The 26,697-nt window shown below is 41.0% G+C and overlaps 1 protein-coding gene across 3 annotated transcripts in view; it reads left to right on the top strand.

Moving 5' to 3' along the window:
* The window catches only part of COG5 (component of oligomeric golgi complex 5), a 366,355-nt gene that overhangs the window by 337,336 nt on the left and 2,322 nt on the right, over positions 1–26,697 (top strand). For all 3 annotated transcript variants that reach the window (XM_010382422.2, XM_030932305.1, XM_030932306.1), the window contains 3 exons: positions 1,313–1,389; positions 20,533–20,659; positions 21,146–21,225. In XM_010382422.2, the coding sequence (XP_010380724.1) occupies positions 1,313–1,389; positions 20,533–20,659; positions 21,146–21,225 (284 nt within the window). The remainder of the gene's footprint in view (positions 1–1,312; positions 1,390–20,532; positions 20,660–21,145; positions 21,226–26,697) is intronic.

Consider the following 26,697-nt stretch of genomic DNA (forward strand, 5'->3'; position numbering starts at 1 on the left):
TCATAAGTTTGATATAGCATTTGTCATTTTGCTTAATAACAGTCATTATGTGTGTATGTATATGCATGTTTATATATGTATATGTGGACATATACATAAATACTTTTGATTTTGTTGATAATAATCATATTGTTTGAATAAATAAATATCTCTTTCTTCATTAAATTTGAGAATTTAGTGATGGCAAGACAGTCTAGTCATCTAATCATCTTATCCCCATGCCTAGCTTGGTACCTAGCACTAAGGCAATCAAAGTGTCTCTCAAATGAATGATTGATTCGGTCTCTATAGTATACCCATGGCAAGGAGATTTTAAGCAATTTTTTGTAAGGGTGGCCAGCAGGACAGAAGCCTTACATCATATGTGCTTCTTGAAGAAAGGTGCTGTACTTCCAGGGAGCAGCCTATTCTCAACCATTTTCTAAACCATTCTTTACCAGAGTGCTATTTATAGCAAGAGTGGAGAAGCAGTCTATCACCTGAGTAGCATATATGCGAAAAGTTTGCATATGCACTTGGTAGAAAAGAACAGGTAGCCTAATTAATGACAGGCAGAATTTCCAGTCAAAGGAGGAAAATAAAGAGAAGTGAAACCAAGATTTGCTAAATTCTCCAGTTAGGTAGCATATTAATTTATTAATAATTGAAAAGAGAAAAATTTTTAAACACTGATAATAATTGCTGACAATTAACAGCACTTTTTATATGCTCTGCACATAAAGCTTTGTGGAATTATCTTTTAATTTGCATTATTCTGTTAGGTAGATACTATTATCTCCATTTTGTAGATGAGAGACCTGAGACTTAAAGAGGTTAAATAACTTGTCCAGGGTCACAGACTAGTAACTAGTATCAGCATTTGGAATGCTGATATAGATGTGCTACTAAAAGCTCCAGAGTTAGTCCTTTTAATTACTTGAGCCACACTAACTGATAAAAATTGTCATCATTTATATTGAATGTAAAAAGACTTGTAATGCCTGAAGTATAGGCATGCAGTCTTGAAAGTTTTCCTTTTCCTTATTTTTCAATGGATAAATGATCTAAACTTTTTCCTTTTATATAACAAAAATGTTTTTTTTTTTTAATTTTCATGAAGGAATTGTCTCATCTTGGGCCCTCTCAGTAAATAAATGCAAAAATTATGTAAGTGCTTGCCTTTTAAATAAATTTAGTTGGCTTTCACAGTTTGCCTTACGGTCCAGATAAAATTAGGTTTACTGCAAGCTACAACCTTCTGCGATCCAGGTCTGTCCCATATTCCCCTAATGATTCCAACATTAAAACAATGGAGTATCTTTTAATATTTCAGATGGAATTGGCTGTGGGTCCATTCTGTAGACGAGTATCTGATTTAGGAAAGTCCTATCGAATGCTGAGATCATTCAGGTAAGACCGAATTCTTTGTTCATACATTCATATCCTCCAGGCAAATAAATCCTTTCTTTCTGTGCAGGTTGAACTTCATAAAATTGCCAATATTCAACCATTTTTGATCTACAACAATGGCAGTTACATGATTTCATCTTAGAAAGTATTCAGATCGGAAACCCATATAGAAATTTATGCAATGACTAATTAATTAGAGGGTATGTGTATTTTCTTAGTCACAGTTCACAAGATTAAGCTGGTAAATTATGCTTTTAAGAAAAGAGAATTTTTTTTTAAATTTTAGCTTCCCATTCTTACAGAAAGGTAATACTAGGCAATTCATAATTATATAGACATCTTTTTCTGAAATGTTATTTGTTCATTTATCATTTTTAACCCAGTCTACTTCTAGCAGGTCATAAGTTACATTCCAATATATGGATATGATAAAAACTTTTGAATGAAGTATTAAAAGAATCAAATTCATGGCCGAGCACAGTGGCTCATGCCTGTAATCCCAGCACTTTGGGAGGCTGAGGTGGGCGGATCACCCAAGGTCAGGAGATGGAGACCATCCTGGCCAACATGGTGAAACTCTGTCTCCACTAAAAATACAAAAATTAGCTGGGCGTGGTGGTGCGTGACTGTAGTTCCAGCTACTGGGGAGACTGAGGCAGGAGAATCGCTTGAACCCGGGAGTCGGAGGTTGCAGTGAGCCGAGATCACACCAGTGCACCCCAGCCTGGCAACAGAGCAAGACTCTGTCTCAAAAAAAAACAAAAAAAAACCAAAAAAACAGAAGAATCTAGTTCAATGATGAAGTGCAGAGAATGACTATAAATGTAATAGGTAACTTAGCCTAATGCAGTTGAGCACAAAATTTCATATTAGGTGGAGAAATCACTTTACAAAGATACACAAGAGTTGATTCATATTCATGATCTAACAGAATACCAGTATAATAGAGAGAAAAGTCCTTGTCAGTGCTGAACACTTAGATTTTTTTCAACTCAGATTTTAAGGAACATTTAATAACATTGAATGATGACTGGGGTCTTTACTAGCTGATTTTTAGAAGATAAGGAGATGTTATTCATCTGGCTGTTTATTCAATAAACCAGAACTTTGTAAGTTTTTTTACATCATAGCACACACAGAAGAAGATATTTTCTTTTGTTTTGTTTTTTGAGATGTAGTCTTGCTTTGTCACCAGGCTGGAGTGCAGTGGCACGATCTCAGCTCACTGCAGTCTCCACCTCCCGGGTTCAAGCGATTCTCCTGTCTCTGCCTCCTGAGTAGCAGGGATTACAGGAACAAGCCGCCACACCCAGCTAATTTTTGTATTTTTAGTATAGACGGGTTTTCACCATGTTGGCCATCAGGATGGTCTCAATCTCCTGACCCCGTGATCCGTCTGCCTCTGCCTCCTAAAGTGCTGGGGTTACAGGCGTGAGCTACTGCGTCTGGCTGAAGAAGATGTTTTTATTTAAAAAGGTGGCCAACCCTGAGAGCTGAGGGGATCAACATAATATTTTGTGACCATAGCATACCAGATGGGAGGCCTTTATATAAACTGTCCATAATATCCAAGAGTGTAATGGTTGAAGATTTCTCTATAAGGATAAGATTACAGAGTACAGGTATGCAGCTTTCTAAAAACCAACTCAGTACTGGAAACTCGAGGATCAATAAACAGTATGTCCTTTAAATGATCGCTTTGCTCTCTTATGTCATCAAACTTTGGTAGTAGAAACTTCTGGTGGAGTATAAGAAATATAAGAATCCAATATTGTTGATTGAGAGGGGAGCCTTATATTTTACCTCAACAGTTTGTAATTAGCACAGGCTTTTTTTTTTTTTTTTTTTTTTTTTTTTTTTTTTTTTTTTTTTAATGGCAGCACGAGTCAGGATTTTATTTTTTCTCAAATGAAAGATCACTGCCCATCTGTACAGAGATGGGTTTTTGGAAAACTTAAAGTGAGTTCGCAAATGCTTTCAGATACCTTCTTTGAATCAGCCCAGATCTTTTTAAAACTGTTTAAGTATTTTGTTGAAGCTATAGAGTTCTGCACTACCAAACATGGGTGAGTTGAAGGATGATGAGGTACTGAGGTTGCCAATCCATTGGTCATCTGTCTGTACAATAAAAGTAACTTTACTAAAACCCCTGTACAGCCATTTACTCTGAGTAAGATGGTAACACAGCAATCCTAGCTGGGTAATAAAATGTTGCCCTGGCTGGCTGAGTCAGTTAACATACTGGAGGATATTAACCATCTAGTTATTGAAAAAGATATGAGAAAAGCTGTGATTTGGCATTGCTGTATGAAGATTTGGCTTTTTTTTTTTTTTTTTGAGACAGGGTGCCACTCTGTCACCCAGGCTAGAGTGCAGTGTTGTGATCTCCATCTCAGCTTACTGCAACCTCCACCTTCCATGCCCAAGTGATCCTCCCACCTCAGCCTCCTGAGTAACTGGGACTACAGGTGTGTGCCACCATGCCCAGCTAATTTTTATATTTTTTGTAGAAACGGGGTTTCTACAAAACTAGGAGTTGCCCAGCCTGGTCTTGAATTTCTGAGCTCAATCTATCTGCCCGCTTCAGCCCCCCAAACTGCTGGGATTATAAGTGTGACAGGTGTAAGCCACCACACCTGGCCTAGGCTATTATTTTTTATAGCCCCAGTCCCATGTTTAGTTGTTTATTGCATGTGCATGTATAAAATAATGCTAATTCAGCCTGGCCAACATGGTGAAACACCATCTCTACCAAAAAGTACAAAACTTTGCCAGGCATGGCAGCACACGCCTGTAGTCCTGCTACTCAGGAGGCTGAGGTGGGAGAATCGTTTTAACCCGGGAGGCAGAGGTTGCAGTGAGCCGAGATTGTGCCACTGCACTCCAGCCTGGGCAACAGAGTGAGATCCTGTACCGCCCACCCCGCCCCTGCCAAAAAAAATAGAGCTAAGCATCCTGTTTGCTGAGGAAGGATGGCCTTCATGTAAGTACTCTTAAAGTTGTGTCACAGCATGGAGGTAAAAGGTCTGAGGATAAGTTTCACTTAAGACATCTATTTTAAACCATTTAAGATGGGAATTTTCTGCCAACCCTTTCCAGTTCTCACATGAGAAAAAGAATCTCTAAAGGAACTTTGAAGTTTGAGCGACATCTTCTAGTACCTGTTTATAGAATCAAGAATCGATTGATCAATGTATAATTTTAATAGTTCTACTTTTATTTATATCTGGCTTCTCATGGAGTAATAGGTTTCAAACTTTTGACCCACAGTAAAAGATACTTTCTATTGTAATTTGGCATTTACTTGCATGCAAACATGTGAACACACTCAAATCTACATACATATACATAGACACCCATACATATGGTTCATGAAACAGTAATTACCCTTCATGTGATAACCTCTAACATTTCTATTTCATTTGATTGTTTTAACTCACTAAATTAGTGTAATGACACACTCATGGCCTGCATCCAGCAATTTCTCAACTTTCTCACAGGGCCCTTAACTCTTGAACTTGAGTTGCTCTAGTGACAGGGAGCCAGGTTTTTTCCTTTCCACAAACTGAAGATTTATGCCCTTTTCTCTTGTGATTCTGGTATCTCTGAGCTTCCTCCTGCAGATGACCCCTTAGCTCCCAAGGCCTCAGGCACATAAGAATAATTGTTTCTTGCCTATGGAGTATCCTTCATAACTTGAGTTAATTGAAAACTTCCAACAGATATTTTTATATATACCAATATATTTCTATAGTTATATTGAATCTACAGAAAGCTACTGAATTAATCCTAATACTTTCTCAGTTGTTTGATGGAACTGATACAACTATTTTATAAAAAGTGTAGGATTAGCTGGATCAATAAATCAAATGAAAGTATATTAAGGGGTTCAAATCCAGCCCTGGTCTACAAAGAATGTTTTCAGTCCTATCAGTTGAGAAGAAGAGAGATGTGAGCATGTGCCATGGCCTCTGCCCCGCACCATTGTTGGGAAAGCCCTGGCCCTGCCAGCTTCTTTGCAGTTGTCATGTGAAGAGAATTGACTTGAGAAAGCTCACCCATGTGGTGGGTCCTACCAAATTCCTTCCTAGAGAGGAGTAAATCAGTACAAAGCCATCTTTATTCTAATAACCTAATTATAGGCCCTCTGTTTCGTCTACCTACAAAATCTTGTTGGAGATCTGTCTCTTCTTCAAAATGAGTCCTGAGCAGTTGCAATGAAGAGCTTACTTTTATTAATATGTGCACTTCTTCCATCTGTGCTATGGGCTGTGACAAAGAATAGGCATCATCCAGTGACCACGCACACATTAGACCTTGGCACTTGTTAATGGGTCTCCTCACCAAAGACTGTGAATCAAACCAAAACCAGTCGAATGGTAGTCAGTAGGAGATTGCCTGAATAAAATATGCTAAGTTCATAGGATCAAATATATGCAGATATTAACAGTAATGTTATTAGTTAATATCTGGTAAAATGAAAACTACTCCCTAGTGCATCACTAAATAAAACAGGCGACTAAGCAGTATATAGTATGATCTCTACTTTTTTTATTTTTATTTTTTTTGAGACAGTGTATCCCTCTTGTCCCCCAGGTTGGAGTACAATGGCGTGATCTTGGCTCACTACAACCTCCACTTCCTGGATTCAAGCGATTCTCCTGCCTCAGCCTCCCGAGTAGCTGGGATTACAGGCACCCACCACCACGCCCAGCTAATTTCTGTATTTTTAGTAGAGATGGGGTTTCACCATGTTGACCAGGCTGGTCTCGAACTCCTGACCTCAGGTGATCAGCCTGCCTCGGCCTCCCAATGTGCTGGGATTACAGGCGTGAGCCACCGCACTTGGCCGACCTCTACTATTTTTAAAATAATAACATTTACTAGCCTCAGCAACATGGCGAAACTCTGTCTTTACAAAAGATAGAAAAATTAGCCAGGTGTGGTGGTGCACACCTGTGGTCCCGGCTACAGGGTAGGCTAAGGTTGGGAGGATCTGAGCTCAGGGAGATCAAGGCTGCAGTGAGCTGTGATTGATCATTACACTCCAGCCTGGGTGACAAAGTTAGACCCTGTCCCAAAATATGAAATAAAGGAATAAAAGTATTTGAGTGGAGAATAAAAGACAAAAAGGAAAAACATGAAAATATCTTTGAGTAAGATTGTCACTTTGGGGTTTTTCTTTTAGAGTTTTTATATTTTTTAAAATTTTCTGCCTTATTTTATTTTTGTAGTCAGAAAAGTCAAATACTATTTTTAAATCTCTCTTGCATTGTTTTTCCTACTTAAAAATAACTATGGAGCTAAAAAGTAATAAAAGAAAATGTACTAAAACATTACACAATAAAGAGCAGGTGTGAGTTGACAAGAAAAACTGGCAGCCAAACAGCCAAAAACCAGTAGGTTGCAATAGCCACAGAGGGCCTCAGTTCGAATTAGGGGCAGTGGCTGCAGGGAAGGGCAACAGGCTCAGTTCACGGGCCCCTTCATAATGGAGGATGACAGTGCCAGCCAGAGAGTTTCCAGTCCAGACCCCACCCAGCGTGTGTACACATGCACACGCCCTCACACATACACACACAGGCCTTAGTAGGTGCTCCCTTCCCCCATCATGCAGCCATCTGCCACAGGGCACTTCCTTCTTGATGGTGATATTAGTGGACTATTTATGTAAGCCGGCAAGCTTCTTGCATGTATTTACATTTTACTGTTTACATTATAGTTTCTCAGGCAGCTGGAATCTTTTCATACTGAGTAGAGAATGCTGCCTCTGAAAGCTGTTGACATTAGTGATTTGCCCCTGGGTGATTTGTATTTCTAAACAAGACACACATGTCAGAGCCGTAGAGACCCCATCTTTGTCTGCCTCTCTGCAGCATGGCATTATTCCCTAAGTAGTGTTTGTGAGGTTGTTACGTCAGCTCCTCCTGGCCAGAGGCCACAAAGCTGTGACCCTTGACATTGTCAGTATAGATCTTTGTGAGGCGAAGGGCAGAAAAGGGACCAAATGCTTTTCACCAGCTCAGGGGCACAGACCCTGCCTTCAGGCAGGCCTCACCACCTTTGCTCCTGAAGGGACAGCTTGTCCCTGATGATGTCCACAGTCTGCTCTGCTGGAAACTCATTTCCATCTAGGCTTAATGAAAGGGCAATGAAAGCTCTCAGGAGATAGGGGCTGTTTTCTGATGGATCTTTTAGTATGAGGAGCAGTGGAAGAAGAAAACTGTCAATAACTAGAATGTAGTGTTCCTGTCCATTGTTTTTAATTGTAGGAGTGATGAGGGTTTTCTGGGTCTACAGATTGTATTGATGGTCCTCTGTTGATTGAAATTCCAAACCTCTGTGCCTGAATGTTTATAGAACTGAAAGAAGGCCATCTCTGCAGCTCACGTTTTTAGCACCTTTAACACTAGACCCTCCAGATGCATTCTGTCTTTTCTTTCCGCTTGTGAATCTGGGGCCCTAACCCATCCCTTGAAATAACTGTCTCTCTGAGGTTTCTGGATTCTTAATTCTAAGTTTCAGATTTCGGGTTACAGCCAGAAGGCAACCACCATCTTGTACTTAGTTGTTTTGTTGCTCTTTGCTACAACTTTGGCAGTGCTAGGAGCACCCAGGTAAACATGAAGAGTTGACTATTTAGTTTATCATCGTTTTTATTATTTCTGACAACTATTATTTGGTTATTTATTTTATACCAAGCCTGTGCTGAGTGTTTTACTGATACTTTCTCATTTGCCCTCACAGCACTTAAAAGTTAGGTATGATCCCCATGAGGCAGTTGAAACCCACAGCAGCAAAGTGGGAGAATCTGGGAGCCACATTTTAGACCCAGGTTGCCTGATTCCAAAGCCTGTGCTTGTAACCACCATACCCCACATTTTATTCCAGAAGTTTCTGTTTGTTTTCAGTCTGAATGGTCCTGGAACAGGATTTGAATGCTTATGTGTATCATCCAGGAAAATCAGAAAATTTTAAAGAGAATCTAAACTCCCCACTTTAGTGGCCACCTCCTGCTGCTGAAATGCCTCATCTCACTGTCTTCTGCTGCATTCACGCTCCCAGACAGTACACATAGAACACTTAGCCAAATGTACGCTTTTATTCTTGGAGAATGTCTGCCCAAATCCCTGCCTCCTTTCCTACCTGATATGCTGGTATAGACAATCTAAACTGTTAGGGACCTTTCTAACCTCTCTACTTTGAACCCAAATCAGCCTCCTGCTTCATTCTCTCCTGGGACCCACATGGCCCCTCGTGCCACAAACTAGGCCTCCCTAAAGAATCTCCATAGAAATGCTCACCTTCTGCAGGCCTCCAACACTTTCTCTTCTCTCTCAAAGGCCCTCATTGTGTCTGGTGTAGGGAGCATGGCCACCTGTGCCCTGCCCCTCGAAGGGAATCATGTTCCTTCTCCCACTTTCATTTCTGTGCTGGTTCCAGACCTCAGTACACATACTTAGTGGTCTTGCTGCCTTCCCAGGTCCTTCTGCAAGAGGAGGTCAAGATAGGGTGGTGGCAAGTGGCACGGAAGAGAATGATACCTATATCTGTCTCAGGATACCACTGATGTTGGATGTGGACACAGAAGCAACAGGATTTTTATCTTACTTTACTTCATGATTGGCCTTAACAAGCTGTCAGAAGACTGTCAGCTGCACAGCTATGAGTCGTTTAAATGTGAATCTTGCTGAGTAGAAATGCATTTTTTTTTTGAGACCTAATAGTTGACAAATTAACACTACCTTCTGCCTGTAAAGTTTACCTTGAAAGTGCTGCTATATTTAGAATATTATCCTCTAAGAATGATATTGTGGCATTTGGTGTATCTGCATTTTATAACACCTTATTTCTTTTTGTTTCATAAAGCACTTTAGATGGTTATTTATTTTTTAACTTGCTAGTGTGTAAAATTCCACCTGGAGTCAGGGAGAAGGGAGTGCTCAAGCTGTGTTCTTTCGGCCTCTTAAAACAACCACCCAAAACAAAATGTCTGTGTTTGATGTTTACAGGTAATTATGACACTGATGCACAATACAGAATCAAATCTAGTTTTGCTTTTCATGGACTTTTTGACAGTCCTGTTAAAAGGGACAGTTGAGGCTGGGCGTGGTGGCTCACGCCTGTAATCCCAGCACTTTGGGAGGCCAAGGCGGGCAGATCACGAGGTCAGGAGTTTGAGACCAGCCTGGCCAGCATAGTGAAATCCTGTCTCTACTAAAAATACAAAAATTAGCTGGGCATAGTGGTGCGCGCCCCTGTAATCCCAGCTACTGAGGAGGCTGAGGCAGAAGAATCACTTGAACCCAGGAGGCAGAGGTTGCAGTGAGCTGAGATCCTGCCATTGCACTCCAGCCTGGGGGACAGAGTGAGACCCTATCTAAAAAAAAAAAAAAAAAAAACGTAGGGGGAGGGACAGGTGATTACCCAGAAGATTCCATTTTAAAATGAGCTGGTTCTTACCAGGCCTGGCTGCTAGACATGCTGTTATGCGCATGTCCTCTTCAGATTGTTTCCCTCTCCTTGTCTGTCTCCCTCCTTGTCCTTCCCCTTCTGTCCTTCTTTCCTTCCTTGTATCATTTACAGTTTGCATCAAAAATATATTGGAGGAAAAAAACATAAATATTCAAACCACAAAACTAACTTAAATTGCTATAGATAAGTTTCAAACTTGGCTTTAAACTTCATGAAGCCAAAGATAAGAGAGAAACAGAATCAGCTATCTGGTTCTCATTATCAGAAGGCAGAAAATGTATCAGTTCCTATGAGAAAGTTAAGCATTTCTTTTTTTTCTTTTTTCTTTTTTTTTGAGATGGAGTCTCACTCTGTCACCCAGGCTGGAGTGCAGTGGCACGATCTCGGCTCACTGCAAGCTCCGCCTCCCAGGTTCATGGTTCATGCCATTCTCCTGCCCGAGCCTCCCGAGTAGCTGGGACTACAGGCACCCACCACCACACCTGGCTAATTTTTTGTATTTTTAGTAAAGACAGGGTTTCACTGTGTTAGCCAGGATGGTCTCAATCTCCTGACCTCAGGATCTGCCTGCCTTGGCCTCCCAAAGTGCTGGGATTACAGGTGTGAGCCACCACACCTGGCCAAGAAAGTTAAGCATTTCTTAGCACTTAATTCTAAAGTACTTATAAGGACTTTTATAGAGAGAGCTTCATATAGGAAGTACTGAGAGATGGGAGGACCAAAATTCTTGATCACCTTCCTGTTGTAGAGGTAGTATGGGATTCCATATGGCTGCTCTTCATTAACAATCAAGGACTGTCATATAGGACTGAACCCTATCCCCACCCCCGGGTCTTCTCACATCGTAAACTGGGGTTCAAGATGAATCCTGCTCTATCACTTGGCATGAGCAAAGAATGGGCTCTAATGGAGAAAGGGAAAATTCACAGGACCAATGTACTGCTGAACACGACAACCAGGGATGGCAGGACAGAAGTGAAAGCATGAGGCCAGGCGCAGTGGCTCATGCCTGTAATCCCAGCACTTTGGGAGGCCAAGGCGGGAGGATCACTTGAGGTCAGGAATTTGAGACCAGCCTGACCAACATAGTGAAACCCTGTCTCTACAAAAACTACAAAAATTAGCTGGGCATGATGGCAGGTGCCTGTCATCAGCTACTTGGGAAGCTGAGGCAGGAGAATCACTTGAACCTGGGAGGCAGAGGTTGCAGTGAGCCAAGATTGCACCACTGCATTCCAGCCTGGGTGACAAAGCTAGACTCTGTCTCAAAAAAAAAGAAAAAGAAGAAGTGAAGGCATGAGTCCCACTATCCTTCGCATCCCTCAAAGTCCCTTTTCAGGGCCTGGGCATGCCAGACCTATAATACGAACTTGTGACCCAGGGGAGGGACTTCTCATTCCACTTTTTCCCTGCAGTAGCTTAAACAGGAGAGCAGCCTCGTCACAGTGAGCAGGTTAGAGTCATGGGCTGGATTTGGAGTTCAGGGAGCTGTGTGGGAATGTCAGCTGCTCAGCATCCAGGGACCATAGGGCTGCAAGATATTTCAGCTTTTTCTGTTGGGGACAAATAGTGACCAGTCTATGGAGAACAGAGCTGAGACATAGCCTTGTCACCATTCCAACCCAGAGTCAGCTTCCAGAGGCCTTTAAGACAACACCACCCATTACCCCAAAGGAGCTTAAGGTCACACCTGGTGAAAATAATTCCGAAAGAGACTGTGATTATATGCTTCAAGTAGGTAAGTGACTAGAGGTCCATTTTGACCCAAAGATAGAATTTGGAGTACCCAGAGAGGTGATAATTATGTGACCTTCAAATTATGATCCTGTGCACATTAGTTTTCTCAGGTTTTTCTATACAAGTTGTTAACAGTTCAAAATTGTACTTTCTCTAGGGGTCTTTGTTTCTGGCTGTGAATCAGTATAGCTGTTCTAGAAACAGGATGAGTACTTGCTATAGTTGGTATTCTAAAAGACGCTGCATTGCAGAATTAAGAGCCAAGCTGTCTGGGTTTGAATCCTTGCTTTGCCACTTATAGCTTTTACTGGATTTCTTTATGCCTGTGTTTACCCATCTGTAAAATGGGGATGTAATAGTACCTAACTCATGGGATTTTTGGAAGAATAAATGAATTAACTTTATTGTATACACTTATGGGGTACAAAGTGATATTATGTGTACAGTGTGGGATGATTAATTCAAACTAAAACATCACCTCAAACACTTAGCATTTTTAGTGGTAAGAACATTTGAAATTTATTCTGTTAGCAATTTTGAAATGTATTATGCATTCCTACTAACTAGAGTCATCATGTTGTGCAATAGATTTCAAAAACCATCTTTCTCCTGTCTAACTGTAACTTTGTACCCTTTGACTAAAACCTCCCCATTTCCTCCCCGCTTAGCCTCTGGTAACTACCATTCTGCTGTCTGCCTCTATGAGTTCTGTTGTTTAAGATCCCACAAATAAGTGAGACCATGTGGTATTTGTCTTTCTGTGTCTGGTTTGTTTAACTTAACATAATGTCCTCCAGGCTCGTCCATGTTGTCAAATGACAGGATTTCCTTCTTTTTGAAGGCTGAATAGTATTCTGTTTTGTATATATGCCTTATTTTCTTTATCCACTCATCCATTGACAGACACTTAGATTGATCCATAACTTTGCTATCGTAAATAATGCTGCAGTGAGCATGGAAGTGTGCTATCTGTTCAACATGCCAATTTCAAGTCTTTAGAATATGTACTCAAGTGGGATTGCTGAGTCATATTGTAATTCTATTTTTAGTTTTTTGAGGAACTGCCATACAGTTTTCCAAAACGGTTGTATTAATTTACATTCCCACCAACAGTGTGCAAGGGTTCCCTTTCCCTCACACTCTCTTCACAGTCTTTCATTTTTTCAAATAATAGCCATTCTGACAGGCATGAGGCGACATCTCATTGTGGTTTTAACTTGCGTTTTCCTTATGATTAGTGATGTTGAGCATTTTTTCATATATCTATTGTTCATTTATATGACTTTTTTGAGAAACATCTATTCAGGTTTTTTGCACATTTTTAAATTGGATGGTTTTCTTGCCACTTTTGTGTTCCTTATAGATTTTGAATGTTAACTTCTTATCAGATGTATGGCTTTCTTCTAATCTCTCAGTTGTCTTTTTACTCTTATTATTTCTTTTGCTCTGCAGAAGCTTTTTACTTTAATCCCATTTGTCTATTTTTTATTTTATTGTCTCAGTTTTTGGGGTCAAATCCAAAAAGTTACCTTCCAGACCAGTGTCGTGGAGGTTTCCCCGTGTTTTCTTTCTTCTAGTTTTTTTAGTTTCAAGTCCTTTCAAGACCACACCTTGACTTTTATCTGTTTTGATTTTTTATATGGTATGACATAAGGCTCCAAATTAATCTTCTTTAGGTGGATATCCAGTTGTCTCAACACCCTTTATTGGAGAGGCTGTCCTTTTTCCCATTGTGTTTTCTTGGCACCTTTGTTGAAAATTGATTAATTTTTTATATGGTATGACATAAGGGTCCAAATTATTCTTCTTTAGTTAGACATCTAGTTGTCCCAACACCCTTTATTGGAGAGGCTGTCCTTTTCCCATTGTCTTTTCTTGGCACCTTTGTTGAAAATCAGTTGACTGTAAATGTGTGAGTTCATTTATGGGCTCTATGTTCTGTTCTATTCCTTAGTGTTTCTATTTATATGCCAGTACCATGCTGTTCTAATTACTATACAGCTCTGTAATACAGTTTAATATTAGGTAGTGATACCTCCAGCTTTGTTATTTTTGCTTATGATTGTCTTCGCTAATCAGGGATTTTTATGGTTCTATATGAATGTTTGGATTATTTTTTCTATTTCTGGGGAAAATGACGTTGGAATTTTCATAGGGATTGCATTGAATCTGCAAATTGGTTTGGATGGTATGGATATTTAACAATATTAATTCTTTCAGTCCATGAACACAGAATAGCTTTCCATTTATTTATGTCTTTGTCAATTTATTTCATCAATGTTTTACAGTTTTTAAAACATTGTAAAACATTACAGTACAAATCTTTCACTTCTTTGGTTAAATTTATTTCTAAGTACATTTATTCCTAAGTATTTTATTTTCTTGTAGCTATTATATGTGGGTATTTTCTTGATTTCTTTTTCAGATCATTCATTGTTACTGATTAGATTTGTCTTAATTTTGTATCCTGGGACCTTATTCTTTTATTAGTTCTTTTGGTGGTATCTTTCTGGTTTTGGATATATAAGATAATGTCATATGCAAACAGGTAATACTTCATGTCTTTCTTTTCTATTTGAATGCCTTTTATTTCTTTCTCTTGCCTAATTGCTCTGACAAAGGCCTCCAGTAGGATAATGAATAAAAGTGCTTGCTGACAGTGGACATCTTTGTCTCGTTCCTGATCTTAGAGGAAAAGCTTTCAACTTTTCACCATTAAGTATAATGTTAGCTGTAGGGTTATTGTATGTGACCGCTAATTTGTTGAGAGTTTTTACTATAAAAGGGTGTTGAATTTTGTCAAATGCTTTTTCTGCATCTAATAAAATGATCATATGGTTTTTGTGTTTTGTTCTGCTGATATGATGCATCACATTTATTGATGTATCAATGTTGACCCATCCTTGCATTTCTCCCAGGGAGAAATCTCATTTGATCATTGTGAATAATCCTTTTAATGTCCCATAGAATTGGGTTTGTTAGTAGTTTGTTGAGGATTTTGTATCTTCATATCTATGTTCATCAAGGATATTGTCCTGTAACTTTCTTCTTTCATGTCATTTTGTGGCTTTAGTATCAGGGCCTCCTAAAACTAGCTTGGAAGTATTCCTTCCCTTTTGATTTCTTTGGAAGAGTTTGAGAAGGATTGGTATTAGCTCTTCTTTAAACCTTTTATAGAATTCACCTGTGGAGCCATCAGGTCCTGGGCTTTTCTTTGATTAGAGACTTTTTATTATGAATCAAATCTCTTTACTCATTATTGGTCTGCTCAGATTTTCTGTTTCTTCTATTTCTATTTTCTATTTCTTCTTGATTCAGTGTTAGTAGATTATATGTGTCTTGGAATTTTATCCATTTTTTTCTAGGTTACTGTATTTGTGGCCATATAATTTTTCATAGTAATCGCTCATTATCCTTTGTATTTCAGTGGTACCAGTTGTAATATCTTCTCTTTCATTTCCAATTTTAAGTCTTCTCTTTTTCTTTTTTAGTCTAGTTAAGGGTTTGTCAATTTTGTTTAACTTTTCAAAAAACTCTTTATTGATTTTTTTCCCCCCTGGTTTTCTAGTCTATATTTATTTCTGCTCTGATCTTTGAATTGTTTTTCTTCTGCTAACTTTGGGCTTAAATTTGTTCCTCTCTTGTAGTTTCTTGAGGTGTACTATTAGGTTATTTATTTGAGATGTTTATTTTTATTTAAGTATTTGTTGCTATAGATTTCCTTCTTAGAACTGCTTTTGCTATATCCCATACGTTTCGGTATATTACATTTCCATTTTCAGTTGTTCCAAGATGTTTTTTGATTTATCTTTGGTTTTCTCTTTTGACCCATTGGTTGTTGAGGGGCATGTTGTTTAATTTCCACGTATTTGTGGCATTTCCAAGGTTTCTCCTATTATTGATGTCTAGTTTCATACCATTATGATTAGAAAAGATACTTGATATGATTTCATTTCTCCTAAATTTGTTCAGCCTTGTGTTTGCGACCTAACATATGACATATCCTGAAGCAAGATATGTGTGCACTTGAGAAGACGTGTATTCCCTTGCTATTGGATAGAATATGCTGTATATGTCTGTTGGGTCCATTTGGTCTAAAATGTAGTTCAAGTTTAGTGTTTCCTTATTAACTGCCTGTCTGGATGATCTGCCATTGTTGAAAGTGAGATATTGAAGTCCCCTACTATTACTGCATTGTAAGTTATTTCTCTCTTTAAATTCTTTAATATTTGCTTTACTTATTTAGGTGTTCTGATGTTGGGTACAGATATATTTACAGTTATATCCTCTTGATGAATTGACACCTTTATCATGATGACTTTCTTTGCCTTTTTTTATTATTTTGAGCTTAAGTCTATTTTGTCTGATAGGTATAGCTAGCCCTGCCTCTCTCAGTTTCCATTTGCATGGAATGTCTTTCTTCACACTTTCATTTTTATTCTTTCTGTCCTTAGAAGTGAGTTGAGTCTCAGGCCGGGCACAGTGACTCACGCCTGTAATCCCAGCACATTGGGAGGCCGAGGCAGGTGGATCACGAGGTCAGGAGATCGAGACCATCCTGGCTAACATGGTGAAACCCCGTCTGTACTAAAAATACAAAAAATTAGCTGGGCATGGTGGCAGGTGCCTGTAGTCCCAACTACTCGGGAGGCTGGGGCAGGAGAATGGCATGAACCCAGGAGGCAGAGCTTGCAGTGAGCCGAGATCGTGCCACTGCACTCCAGCCTGGGTGACAGAGCAAGACTCCGTCTCAAAAAAAAAAAAAAAAAAAAAAAAAGGAGTTGAATCTCTTGTAGGCAGCACATAGCTGGGTCTTATTTTTAATACATTCAGCCATTTTGTCTTTTACTGGAGATTTTATTGCTCTTAAAATAGAAATAATTATCGATAGGTAAGGACTCAATAATACTAGTTTGTAGTTTGTTCTCTGATTGTTGTGTGGATGCTTTGTTTCCTTGTTCCTCTCTTGCTGTCCTCCTTTGTGGTCTGATTGTTTTCTGTAGTGGTATGCTTTGAATTCTTTCTATGCATGTTTTGTGCCTCTACTCTAGATTGTTGTTTTGTACTTACCATGAGGCTTCCAAAAACCATATACTAGTAACAGGATATTTCAAGCTGATAACACCGAATTTTGATAACATATAGTAACGCTACAGTTTGTTCCCCTTCCCTACACATTTTAATATTTTGTTTTCAAAATATACATCATTTTGCAATTTGTATCCCTAATTTGGGCTATAATTTTTTTTTTTTTTTTTTTTTTTGCTTTTTTTTTTTTTGAGACAGAGTCTCGTTCCGTCACCCAGGCTGGGGTGCAGTGGCACCATCTTGGCTCACTGCAGCCACCACCTCCCAGTTCAAGCGGTTCTCGTGATTCAGCCTCCTGAGTAGCTGGGACCACAGGTGTATACCACCATGCCTGGCTAATTTTTGTATTTTGGTAAAGACAGGGTTTTGCCATGTTGGCCAGGCTGGTCTGGAACTTCTGGCCCCAAGTGATCTGCCCACCTCAGCCTCCCAAAGTACTGGGATTACAGGCATAAGCTACTGCATCTGGCCTTGAGCTATAATTTTAATAGTTTTAAGATCATATTAGAGATAAAATTATTTTACAGACCACTATTACAGTTCTAGGTTTTTCTGAGTATGACTCTATATTATTTATAGCATTGATTTTTGTGTTTTCATATATTTTATTAATTAGCAACCTTTTATATCAGCTTAGAGAACTCCATTTAGGAATTTCAATAGGCAGGCCTACTGCTAATGAACCTTATTAGCATTTGCTTGGGGAAGTTTTTATTTCTCATTTCTGAAGGATAGCTTTTTTGGTTGGCAGCACTTTAAATATATCATCTCATTTTATCGTGCCCTACAGGGTTTTTGCTGAGAATCGTCTAGTAGCCATATTACAAGTTCCTTGTATGTGATAAGTTTCTTATTTCTTGCTTTCTCAATTTTTTTTGTCTTTGATTTTTGCCAGTTTATTATGTGTCTTGGTGAACTTCTCTTTGGGTTGAATTTTTTGTACAAGTCTACGGTTAAAACTTGCTATTTAATTTTTCAATTCAGTTGTTGTTGTCTCCATCTCCAGAATTTCTATTTGGTTTTTGTTATAGTTTCTATTTCTTATTTTGTTCATATATTGTGTTCCAGATCTCATTTAACTTTTTATTTATATATTCTTGTAGTTTGCTGAACTTCCTTAAGAGGATTGTTGTGTATTTTTTGTCAGTCATTCCATAGATGTCCATTTCTTTAGGGTCCATTATTAGAGCTTTATTAATTTCTTTTGGTGGCGTCATTATTCCCCTAATTCTTCATAATCCTCATGTCCTTGAACTGATGTCTGTGCATTTGAGGAGACAGCCACCTCTTCCATCGTTTAGAGGTGTTCTTCAGCATAGATTGAATTTCATTATTTACTTTAGCCTGTGATTCTGGATGAGCCAACTGATAATAACCCCAGGGAGGCAGAGCTTGCTGTCAGTTTCTCTAGTTGGCTGGGTCTCTGCGTTTGTTCTGAGTTTGCATGGGGCTGCTGGCTGAACTTCACCTTCCAGCAAGACTACTGGCTGGCCTCTGCAATCAGGTGGAGCTACCGGCTGGGAACTGTGATTGCTTCTGGTATCCGGCAGGGTCACAAAGTGTATTTCCCTGTTGGGGAGTATTGCTATTTGGGTTATGCAGTTGGGCAGGTCTGCAGGCTGGGCTCTAGGTTTAGGTGGATCAGTGTTCTAGACAGACAGGTCCAGAGGTTATGCTCCATAGTCTTTGCCTAGGCTGGACCATGGGATGGGCTCTGACACTTGGTGGAGCAACTGTTTGGAGCTGCTGTTTGGACTTCAGGGTTTGGGCAAATCTAGCCCCTGTTGTCTGCAAAAAATACACTGTGGTGGGCATCTCTTTTCCTGGGTAGGGTCTTGGGGTGAGCTCTGAGGCTGCACATAGAGGCTAGTTTTCTAGGGACTCAAGCCAAGTTGAACTTGTTGTTCAGCTTCTGGGAGCAGCCGACTTAGCTTTGCAGGTAGGGTAGATCATTAACTGATCTCTCTGATCAGGTGCCACTGCTGGCAGGAACACAGAGCTACCACCCAGATCTGCACACTAGTCACTGCAAACTCCACCTTCTTGATTTGTTTGACACCAGGGGATCTCGCACTGCAGTTACTCTGGTATTCCTTTTGAGGCAAGACAGTAGTAGGCTTCCTTTAAAGCACCTCAGAATGCTAGGGAAGCTAGATCTCTACTTTCAGTTCTCTTTTCCTCTGTAGAAAACATGGGGTTAGGAGAATCCCCCCTGTGACTCTGTGCTGACTTGGAGGAGTGGGAGGAGTGATACGGTCAAGGTGACCTTGACCACCAGAGACCTCTCCACCACCAAACCTCTCCGCCACTAAACATTCCCATTCTTATATTACCACTCTGTAGCTTTAGCTAGAGTTGACCACCATGTCCTTCTGTAAACTCATAAGCTGGGACTCAACACATTTTTATTGATGCTGAGCTCACATTTTATCAGCATGGTAGGCCCTGGGCCAGGAACTGAGGATACGAAGTAAGCCGAGATACGGCCCTGTCCTCTCAGAGCTTGTGTTACACCACAGCCGTCTGTTTCTGTTCTAACTTCTCTGGCCATTTTTTTTTCTGCATCATTTGCTGAATTATCTTCTTCCAGCCATTCCTTAAATGCTATCATTTCCCATATTTTGTTCTTCTCCGCAGCACTGAACACTGTGAAATTATTTGGGCCTTGCAGATTTTCAAGGCAGGTACATCACATTTTCAGTGTGGCCGTAAGAAGACCTTAGTCATCTTCTCATGGAATGTCTGGTTTGGAGCTTTATGGCTTTCTGGTGATAGACAACATACATGACTGAAATCCTTCCCCAGTAGCTAAAGAAAATACAACATAATGTTATTTGATAGAGATAGATTTTTACTTGTAGAATAGTTAATTTAAAGCCATCTTTACTAATAATAATTCTGTATCTAATGAGAACCAGCTCTCTATTGAGAACATTCCTGACTCTTGACATAAGACCTTATCATTAGTGTAGGGAAGAAGTTCGCTTCTCTATTTTTGTACAGGCCTTCATTCATAATTAGAGTAATTAAGTTGGGGTGAAGAAAGACCCCAGAATACAGTGCTCTTTTACATGGTTCAAAATCATTATCTGATCTGTCAAGAGATGTTGCTGCCATCTTACCACTTGGAATTCAATGTCCACAGCTCCGCATAATCAGCTCTCATCCATAAGAGCTCAAAGCCAGTAACAGTTCAAATAATTCTTGCCAGCCTTTTGCACAAGGTGGTATGTAATTGGTAGTGGAATGGATTTGCCTGCCTGCTCCTTCTATAAAATGTGGACGGTGAAACCCAGGCATGTAATATAGTATAAGGGAGCCAGCATAAATTTTTGATGGAATGTTCAGCAAAGTAATAACTTTGTATATACAAAGACATATTTGCCTTTTTGAAAAGTTGTGTAGAAAATGTTTGAGTGTACCCACATTTGATTATGGTTCAAAGAAGGATTCTATTTTAAATGAAAGCTAAAAGGATTGACGAAGATAAGAATCTGTTAATAACAACTACTTGAAGGCTTTGGTTTTGTTCTTTATTTGCTTTTAGCCTAGTAATTAGATGAACTTTATAAGGAGCATTTGCTGAGTCCAGTGGATGTCAGACTCACAAACCAATGAGCTGGGGGTCGAATAGGAGCTGAAGGATAGATGAGCCTGTGAGCATGTGGGCGTGTGGAGGCAGAGGCGCATGTGTCTCAATGCTGAATAGGGTGGTTGAGCAGTGGAGGCTCCTTCAGTGGCCAGTCCAGGAAAAATGCTATTCTACAGGGAGAATGATTGTCCCACCAGATCACCTATTTCAATATTGAACAGTGTGAAATAACTTATGTTTTTCTCCTCTAGACCTCTGCTCTTCCAGGCAAGTGAACATGTAGCCAATAGTCCTGCACTGGGGGATGTGATTCCATTCAGCATCATTATTCAGTTTTTGTTCACGAGAGCACCCACTGAGCTGAAATCTCCTTTCCAGGTAATAAATAAAGTCAAGCCAGAACCATTTTGTGACTCTTCCCATTACCTATGTGAATCCTGAGCCCCTACTCATTGAATGATTCCTGGCCCTCTGCTGCTTTGGTTAGTTGTTGATGTCTTTGACAGTGAATAGATATTAGTAAAGGAAGACTCCCACTGCTCAGCATCTTCTTTCTCAGCAGTGCAAAAAATTACCTGATGCATCCAGAATTTACCTTTAATAATGACACAAGGCATTTGTGTTCATAAAGAATTTTTGATGGCAGCCCCATTTTCTTTGCCGACCCACCATCAACTGGCAAATCCAGAAGGCTCCTTGGCAGTCAGAAAGGTGCACCAAGGCCTGTGCCCCTTCCCACTTCCCTTGGGCAGGTTTCGAGGCAGTTTCACCTTGGGAATCCTTGAGAATGCTTTCTGAACCAGCACTTGCTGCCATTTACTAAAGAATGTGTATGTACTCTCTAATTGTGTTTCAACCCTGCAGAGGGCAGAGTGGTCCCACGCACGCTTCTCTCAGTGGCTGGATGACCATCCATCTGAAAAGGACAGGCTCCTCCTCATCAGGTAAAGCCAGGTGCTCCAGGGCACCCATCTGGGCTGGAAGCCCAAGGAGGGTGGGGATGCGGGAGAGGATGAAGGAGCAGGGCCTAGGGGTGTGCACATGTGACTGCACCTTCCGGTGGCAGGCCACCTCACTGCCTAGGCACAGGTGCTGGAGCAGCCAGCAGTTGGAAATGTTGGCCACAACATCTTTTGCTTTCTTTCATTCCATACCTTCATATCCCTGATGTGCAGTCCTGTGTCCCATGCAACCCTAAGGACCATGCATTTCTACCTTTGAAAATCATCATCTGCTAGGAAAAGTTTTGCCCTAGCCCCGCATCTTTTACTTCATTTTCGTGTGCTGCAGTTACTGAATTGGTGGAACACAGATGTGAGTGAACTTTTAAAAATACCCAAGCGTGAAACAGTTCTGAGGAGGAAACAAGAACAACCCGGCAGCCACTTGGATACCATGGCCCTCTAGTAGTGCCCCATGAGTGCATTTACATACATATGCGTGTGCCCTCACACACATGTGCACACACCCCCATGTACCCCAACCGTGCCCAGGGTGGGGTGCTTTAACTGTCATACATGGCTTATTAAACAACACTCTTCCCTGCGATTGCTCTCACCGTCACCAGAGACCTCTCCGCCACCAAACATTCCCATTCTTACCACTCTGTAGCTTTAGCTAGAGTTGACCACCATGTCCTTCTGTAAACTCATAAGCTGGGACTCAACACATTTTTATTGATGCTGAGCTCACATTTTATTAGCATGGTAGGCCCTGGGCCAGGAACTGAGGATACGAAGTAAGCCGAGATATGGCCCTGTCCTCTCAGAGCTTGCGTTACACCACAGCCGTCTGTTTCTGTTCTAACTTCTCTGGCCATTTTTTTTTTCTGCATCATTTGCTGAATTATCTTCTTCCAGCCATTCCTTAAATGCTATCATTTCCCATATTTTGTTCTTCTCATCCTCCCTCTGCCTTGGTTCCCAGGCGAGCTTGTCTAGACCCGTGCCTCTAGTGCCCCTTCTATACTTAAGAGCCCCCAGGCCTGTGGCTGCCTATTGGTGGGCCCTTGGCCCAGTACACTTGCTCTCATCTGTGACCACCCACCGAAATCTCAACCCCAAAATGGTCAAAATAATTCTATTCTCTCAAACCTTCTCGTTCTCTTATACTCCCTGTCTTGGTTGGGAGGTCACAATCACCTAACTGGCCAAGCTGGAAAACCTTTACGCCATCAACTCCTCTGTCATCCTTATTCCTCAAACTCACTCCTGCTGTGCCTCTAAATGCTCTTGAAGTCATTCTCAACTCTCCCAGGGGATCCCAATTCTGTCGGTCTGGGCCCAGGACACCCAGTGGCCCTCTGTTGGCCTCAGTGCCGGGTGATGAGTTGGTTCCCTAAAGCCAGAGCGGGGCTGACATGAGGAGGCGGTTCTAAGCCGCGTGGGTGCACAAGAGTCATTTACTCAGCTTGCAAAATTCCCAGTGCCAGGCCTCTCACCCGCGCCTACCTCAAAATCTCTGGGGTAGGCCTGGTATCAGGATTTCTTTACAGCTCCCCGAGAAGGTCCAGGGTGCAGCCAGTGGCGTAGGTCATATTTCAGTTAGGATGGAAGACTGCTGAGGAAGCTGCGACAGGTCAGTTGGAAAATCAGCCTGTCAGCTTTGTTTCCAGAAGTGACCCTGAGCCCTCAAGCTTGGTGCCCACATCCTACATAAGCCACTGGCCCTCTGGGCATATGTGTGGATAAAGATTAGCTCGGACCCTGCTCTTTTTCCTTGCTTATCTGTTACTCAGCTATGAACATCTGACACAGAAATGGGAAAGGTTACCAGCCCCCCGGTGAATGCTCCTGGTAAAATCTGCCCTCGGGAAAGGCTTTGGATTTGGGTGAGGAGTTTGGGCCTGGGACTAACACAAGGATTTGCAATGTCTGTGTGGATTATTTTTCCTGAGTCCCAAAGATTCACTTAGCTGCAGCACACTTGGTAGTCTTAAAAAGAGGATTCGGTTAATTGAACATGGTTCATTTTTCTCATCTTAACAAGTTGGTCATTTTTGTCATCTTAACAAGTTGGAATGAGTTCATCCAAAACAGTTGTCCTGCTGTGGGTACATCACAAATCTGTTTTGCTTCTCTTTAAAAATGTCTCCTGAGTGATTTCATCAGCAGTGCTGTTGCTAAGCCTATATTTAGCAACTGAAAATCATGCTCAGAAATACTGTCATGCTTTTTTAAAAAGGCATACCCATCCCTCCACACATGGCTGATTCCAGAACCTTCATGCCCTTAGCAAAAAATTGAGCTCTCCTTCAGGGATTCAAAAAAATACTCTTGCTGCACCCCAGGCTCTTGGCAATGAGGGGACTTTTGTCCTAGAGAATGTTCTTTCTTATGTATTATTGCAAAACAATTTTGTTCTTGCATACTGAAGCACCACTGGATGAATTTCTTTCCCCTGTAGACAAACTGAGGGTGAGTATTGCTCTTTAAATGTCAGTAAATTTGTTGTAGCTTCTGGGGCAAACCTTGTTGTATACTCATTCTGTTCCTCCCAGCGTAATGTGTTAGGTTGTCATAAAATAGGGCAAATTGAGGATAGTGTAACTACTGCTGCTGAGCAAATGGCAAATAGTGAACTATCCTGCCTTCTTGTTTTCTTCTGACACCAGATGCTTTCTGGAGCTTAAATGAATACTAGTCAAGTTCATCTGAAAATCAGAGTAATGACTTACTCATGGGACCAAGTAGTTTAAGTGGGGACAGTTGTATGTGTTCAGCCCGCATCAGGCAGGTGCTCCAGACACATGTGCTCCCTCAGATGCAGAGGCAGCCGCCTGGCTCATGCCTGTGGGTCTGTAACTGTTGAATGTGTTTTCAATAAAGATAGAGTTTTTGATGCAAAGATTTCACAAGCTCTGTAACAGTGCTGGGGTTGGCCTCAAATCCATTTACTCTGGGTATCTGCCGTGGAGAGCAACTCTTCTTATGGCCCTCTTTGAGTAGAAGTACACTGTTATGATGGCAAAAATGTTCACAGACCTTATTAGCCTAGTGGTACTTTTCTCTACACCGTCAGAGAATGCTTGGTGCCATGTGCATCCTTGGATCCCTTGCCTTCTTGCCGTGGTCCAGGGTCCACAGTCTGGAATCCATTCTCTCAGCTCTTCTCTATTTCTGCAGAACTCCCAAGATCTCCATTGATGGAGGGTAATGTTTCTTCTCTGGGTACCCCTATGTCACCAGCTACCTATCAGTTCTGTGAACGGAGTGCCTGAGATAGGACCAAGAGGGAGGACAGAACCAGGGAAAAGCCTGGGCTTAACTGCTTATTGAGGCATGTAGTGTATCTTTATGTCATTTACGCATTTCAGTACTTACTAATCACACTGAATATTTAAATGCCTGACAAAAATCAATGTTGTTTTCCATGAAAACCTCCACTTGGCTAGTTTTTGTCACATTGAGCAGTGTTGCCATGTTACCACAAACCATTCCTCTACTAATCGTGTTTTGTTTTTTCCCAATAAGGATAACCTCAATAATCTACTTATTTTGGTTACAAACCAGAGTTAAGACTGTTACATAACGCTTGGCCTGACTTCCAAGAAAGCTAATGTTTTGCTTAAGCAAATGAAGTAATTTAATAAGTACTCGAAAATCTTGCTCTAATTTCATGTGGGAGGGCAGCTTCATCTTTTTCCCCCATACTTCTGATGGTGTTCTTGATGACTACCCAAAAATCTAACCACTCATTTCTGATCTTTCTTCTACATATTGTGTAACTTATGTGATGTCTTATCCTTTTAAATGCCAACGAAACTACGTTGATTTTTGTACATCAAATATATCTAATCCATTCACTGTGAAATGATTATAGTTCCTGTGAATATAAACACTTCTTAGACACTGATACATACATCTCACTGTCTTAAAGATGGATGAGCTCGCCTGTAATCCCAGCACTTTGGGAGGCTGAGACGGGCGGATCACGAGGTCAGGAGATTGAGACCATCCTGGCTAACACGGTGAAACTCCCTCTCTATTGAAAAATACAAAAAACTAGCCGGGCGAGGTGGCGGGCGCCTGTAGTCCCAGCTACTTGGGAGGCTGAGGCAGGAGAATGGCGTGAACCCGGGAGGCGGAGCTTGCAGTCAGGTGAGATCTGGCCACTGCACTCCAGCCTGGGTGACAGAGCGAGACTCTGTCTCAAAAAAAAAAAAAAAAAAAAAAAAGATGGATGAGCTCTTGGGGATTTCTTTACTGTATATGATTCTGTAGGGACTACATTTAGGGAGTGGAGACAATTTTCCAGGATGGCATACCAACTAGAAGCATATTACTAAAAGAAGCAAGTTTTTTTCATAGACAAGTATCTCCATTAAGGGTCAGCTCTGAGTTGAACTAAGGCATCTCACAAAACATTGTTCTCTAAGAGCACTAAATTCCATCTTGCATGCCAGTTGAGAGTGGTATATTAGCTAGGACTTGAAACTGGGTATGTGAGCTGAGTAATGGTATGAACTTACATCTTGTTTAAAACAGCTACACTTCTTCAGCAAGGGCTTGCCCAGCCCTCCACATACCTGATTTAAAGTACTCCTGCCCTGACCAGAGCATGGAGCCAGGCTTCAGGGATTCCAAAATGCCGGATCCTACTAAGTCAAGGCTGTTGATACAGAAGTTAGATAGTTTCACAAACCTGTGTGACTCCAAGGTGGCTTGCAGTCTTTACTGCTGCCTGGAGTTAAGAAAGGCTGTTCTTAAAAGGGAGCATCTGAAGCTGAGTCCTAAGAGATAAAGAGCTGCGCAAGAAAGCAAGCAAGGAAGGGTATTCTAAGGACAGGAACATAATGTGCAAAAGGCTAAGAGAATGTGGCTCTTTAACTGAAACATTCAGTATGGCCAAAGATAAACAGGCCCTTTGGCACACCCTACTTTGTTAGGCAGAGACAGCTTTATTTCAGTGTAATATATGAACAGACACATCTTGATCTGCCACTCAGGTGGGCAGTCAGGTTGGGCTATACAAATGGGGCAAACATGCTTTGCACATTACTTGGTAACACAAAAATGGAAACTAATGATTTGAGGGTCTTTTTAGGCCACATCAAGCTATCTAAAACCCAGCAGTAGCATAGAAAGGGCTGGGAGCAGCTTGTTGATGAAGCTGGTATTCAGTTGGGTTGAGTCTAGGCACTGACCAGAGCAGGCAGCCAGCCTTCAGGGATTCCAAAATGCTGGACCCTGCTAAGTCAAGACTGTTGATACAGAAGTCAGACCTTTCCACACTTCCTATAAAGCATAGGGCATGGCAAGTGCTGTTAATACTTCAGGGAGAGACCTCTTGCTATAATATGGAAGACTGACCAGAACAGGGGAGAAATAGCACCAGGATGATCACCACCTGAGAGGCTACAGCAATCATTAGGGCACAAGATAGCAAGGGTTCAAAGTGAAGCAAAGGGGAGAGGA

The sequence above is a fragment of the Rhinopithecus roxellana genome, chromosome 6, assembly GCF_007565055.1.
Source record: "Rhinopithecus roxellana isolate Shanxi Qingling chromosome 6, ASM756505v1, whole genome shotgun sequence".
Taxonomy (NCBI): domain Eukaryota; kingdom Metazoa; phylum Chordata; class Mammalia; order Primates; family Cercopithecidae; genus Rhinopithecus; species Rhinopithecus roxellana.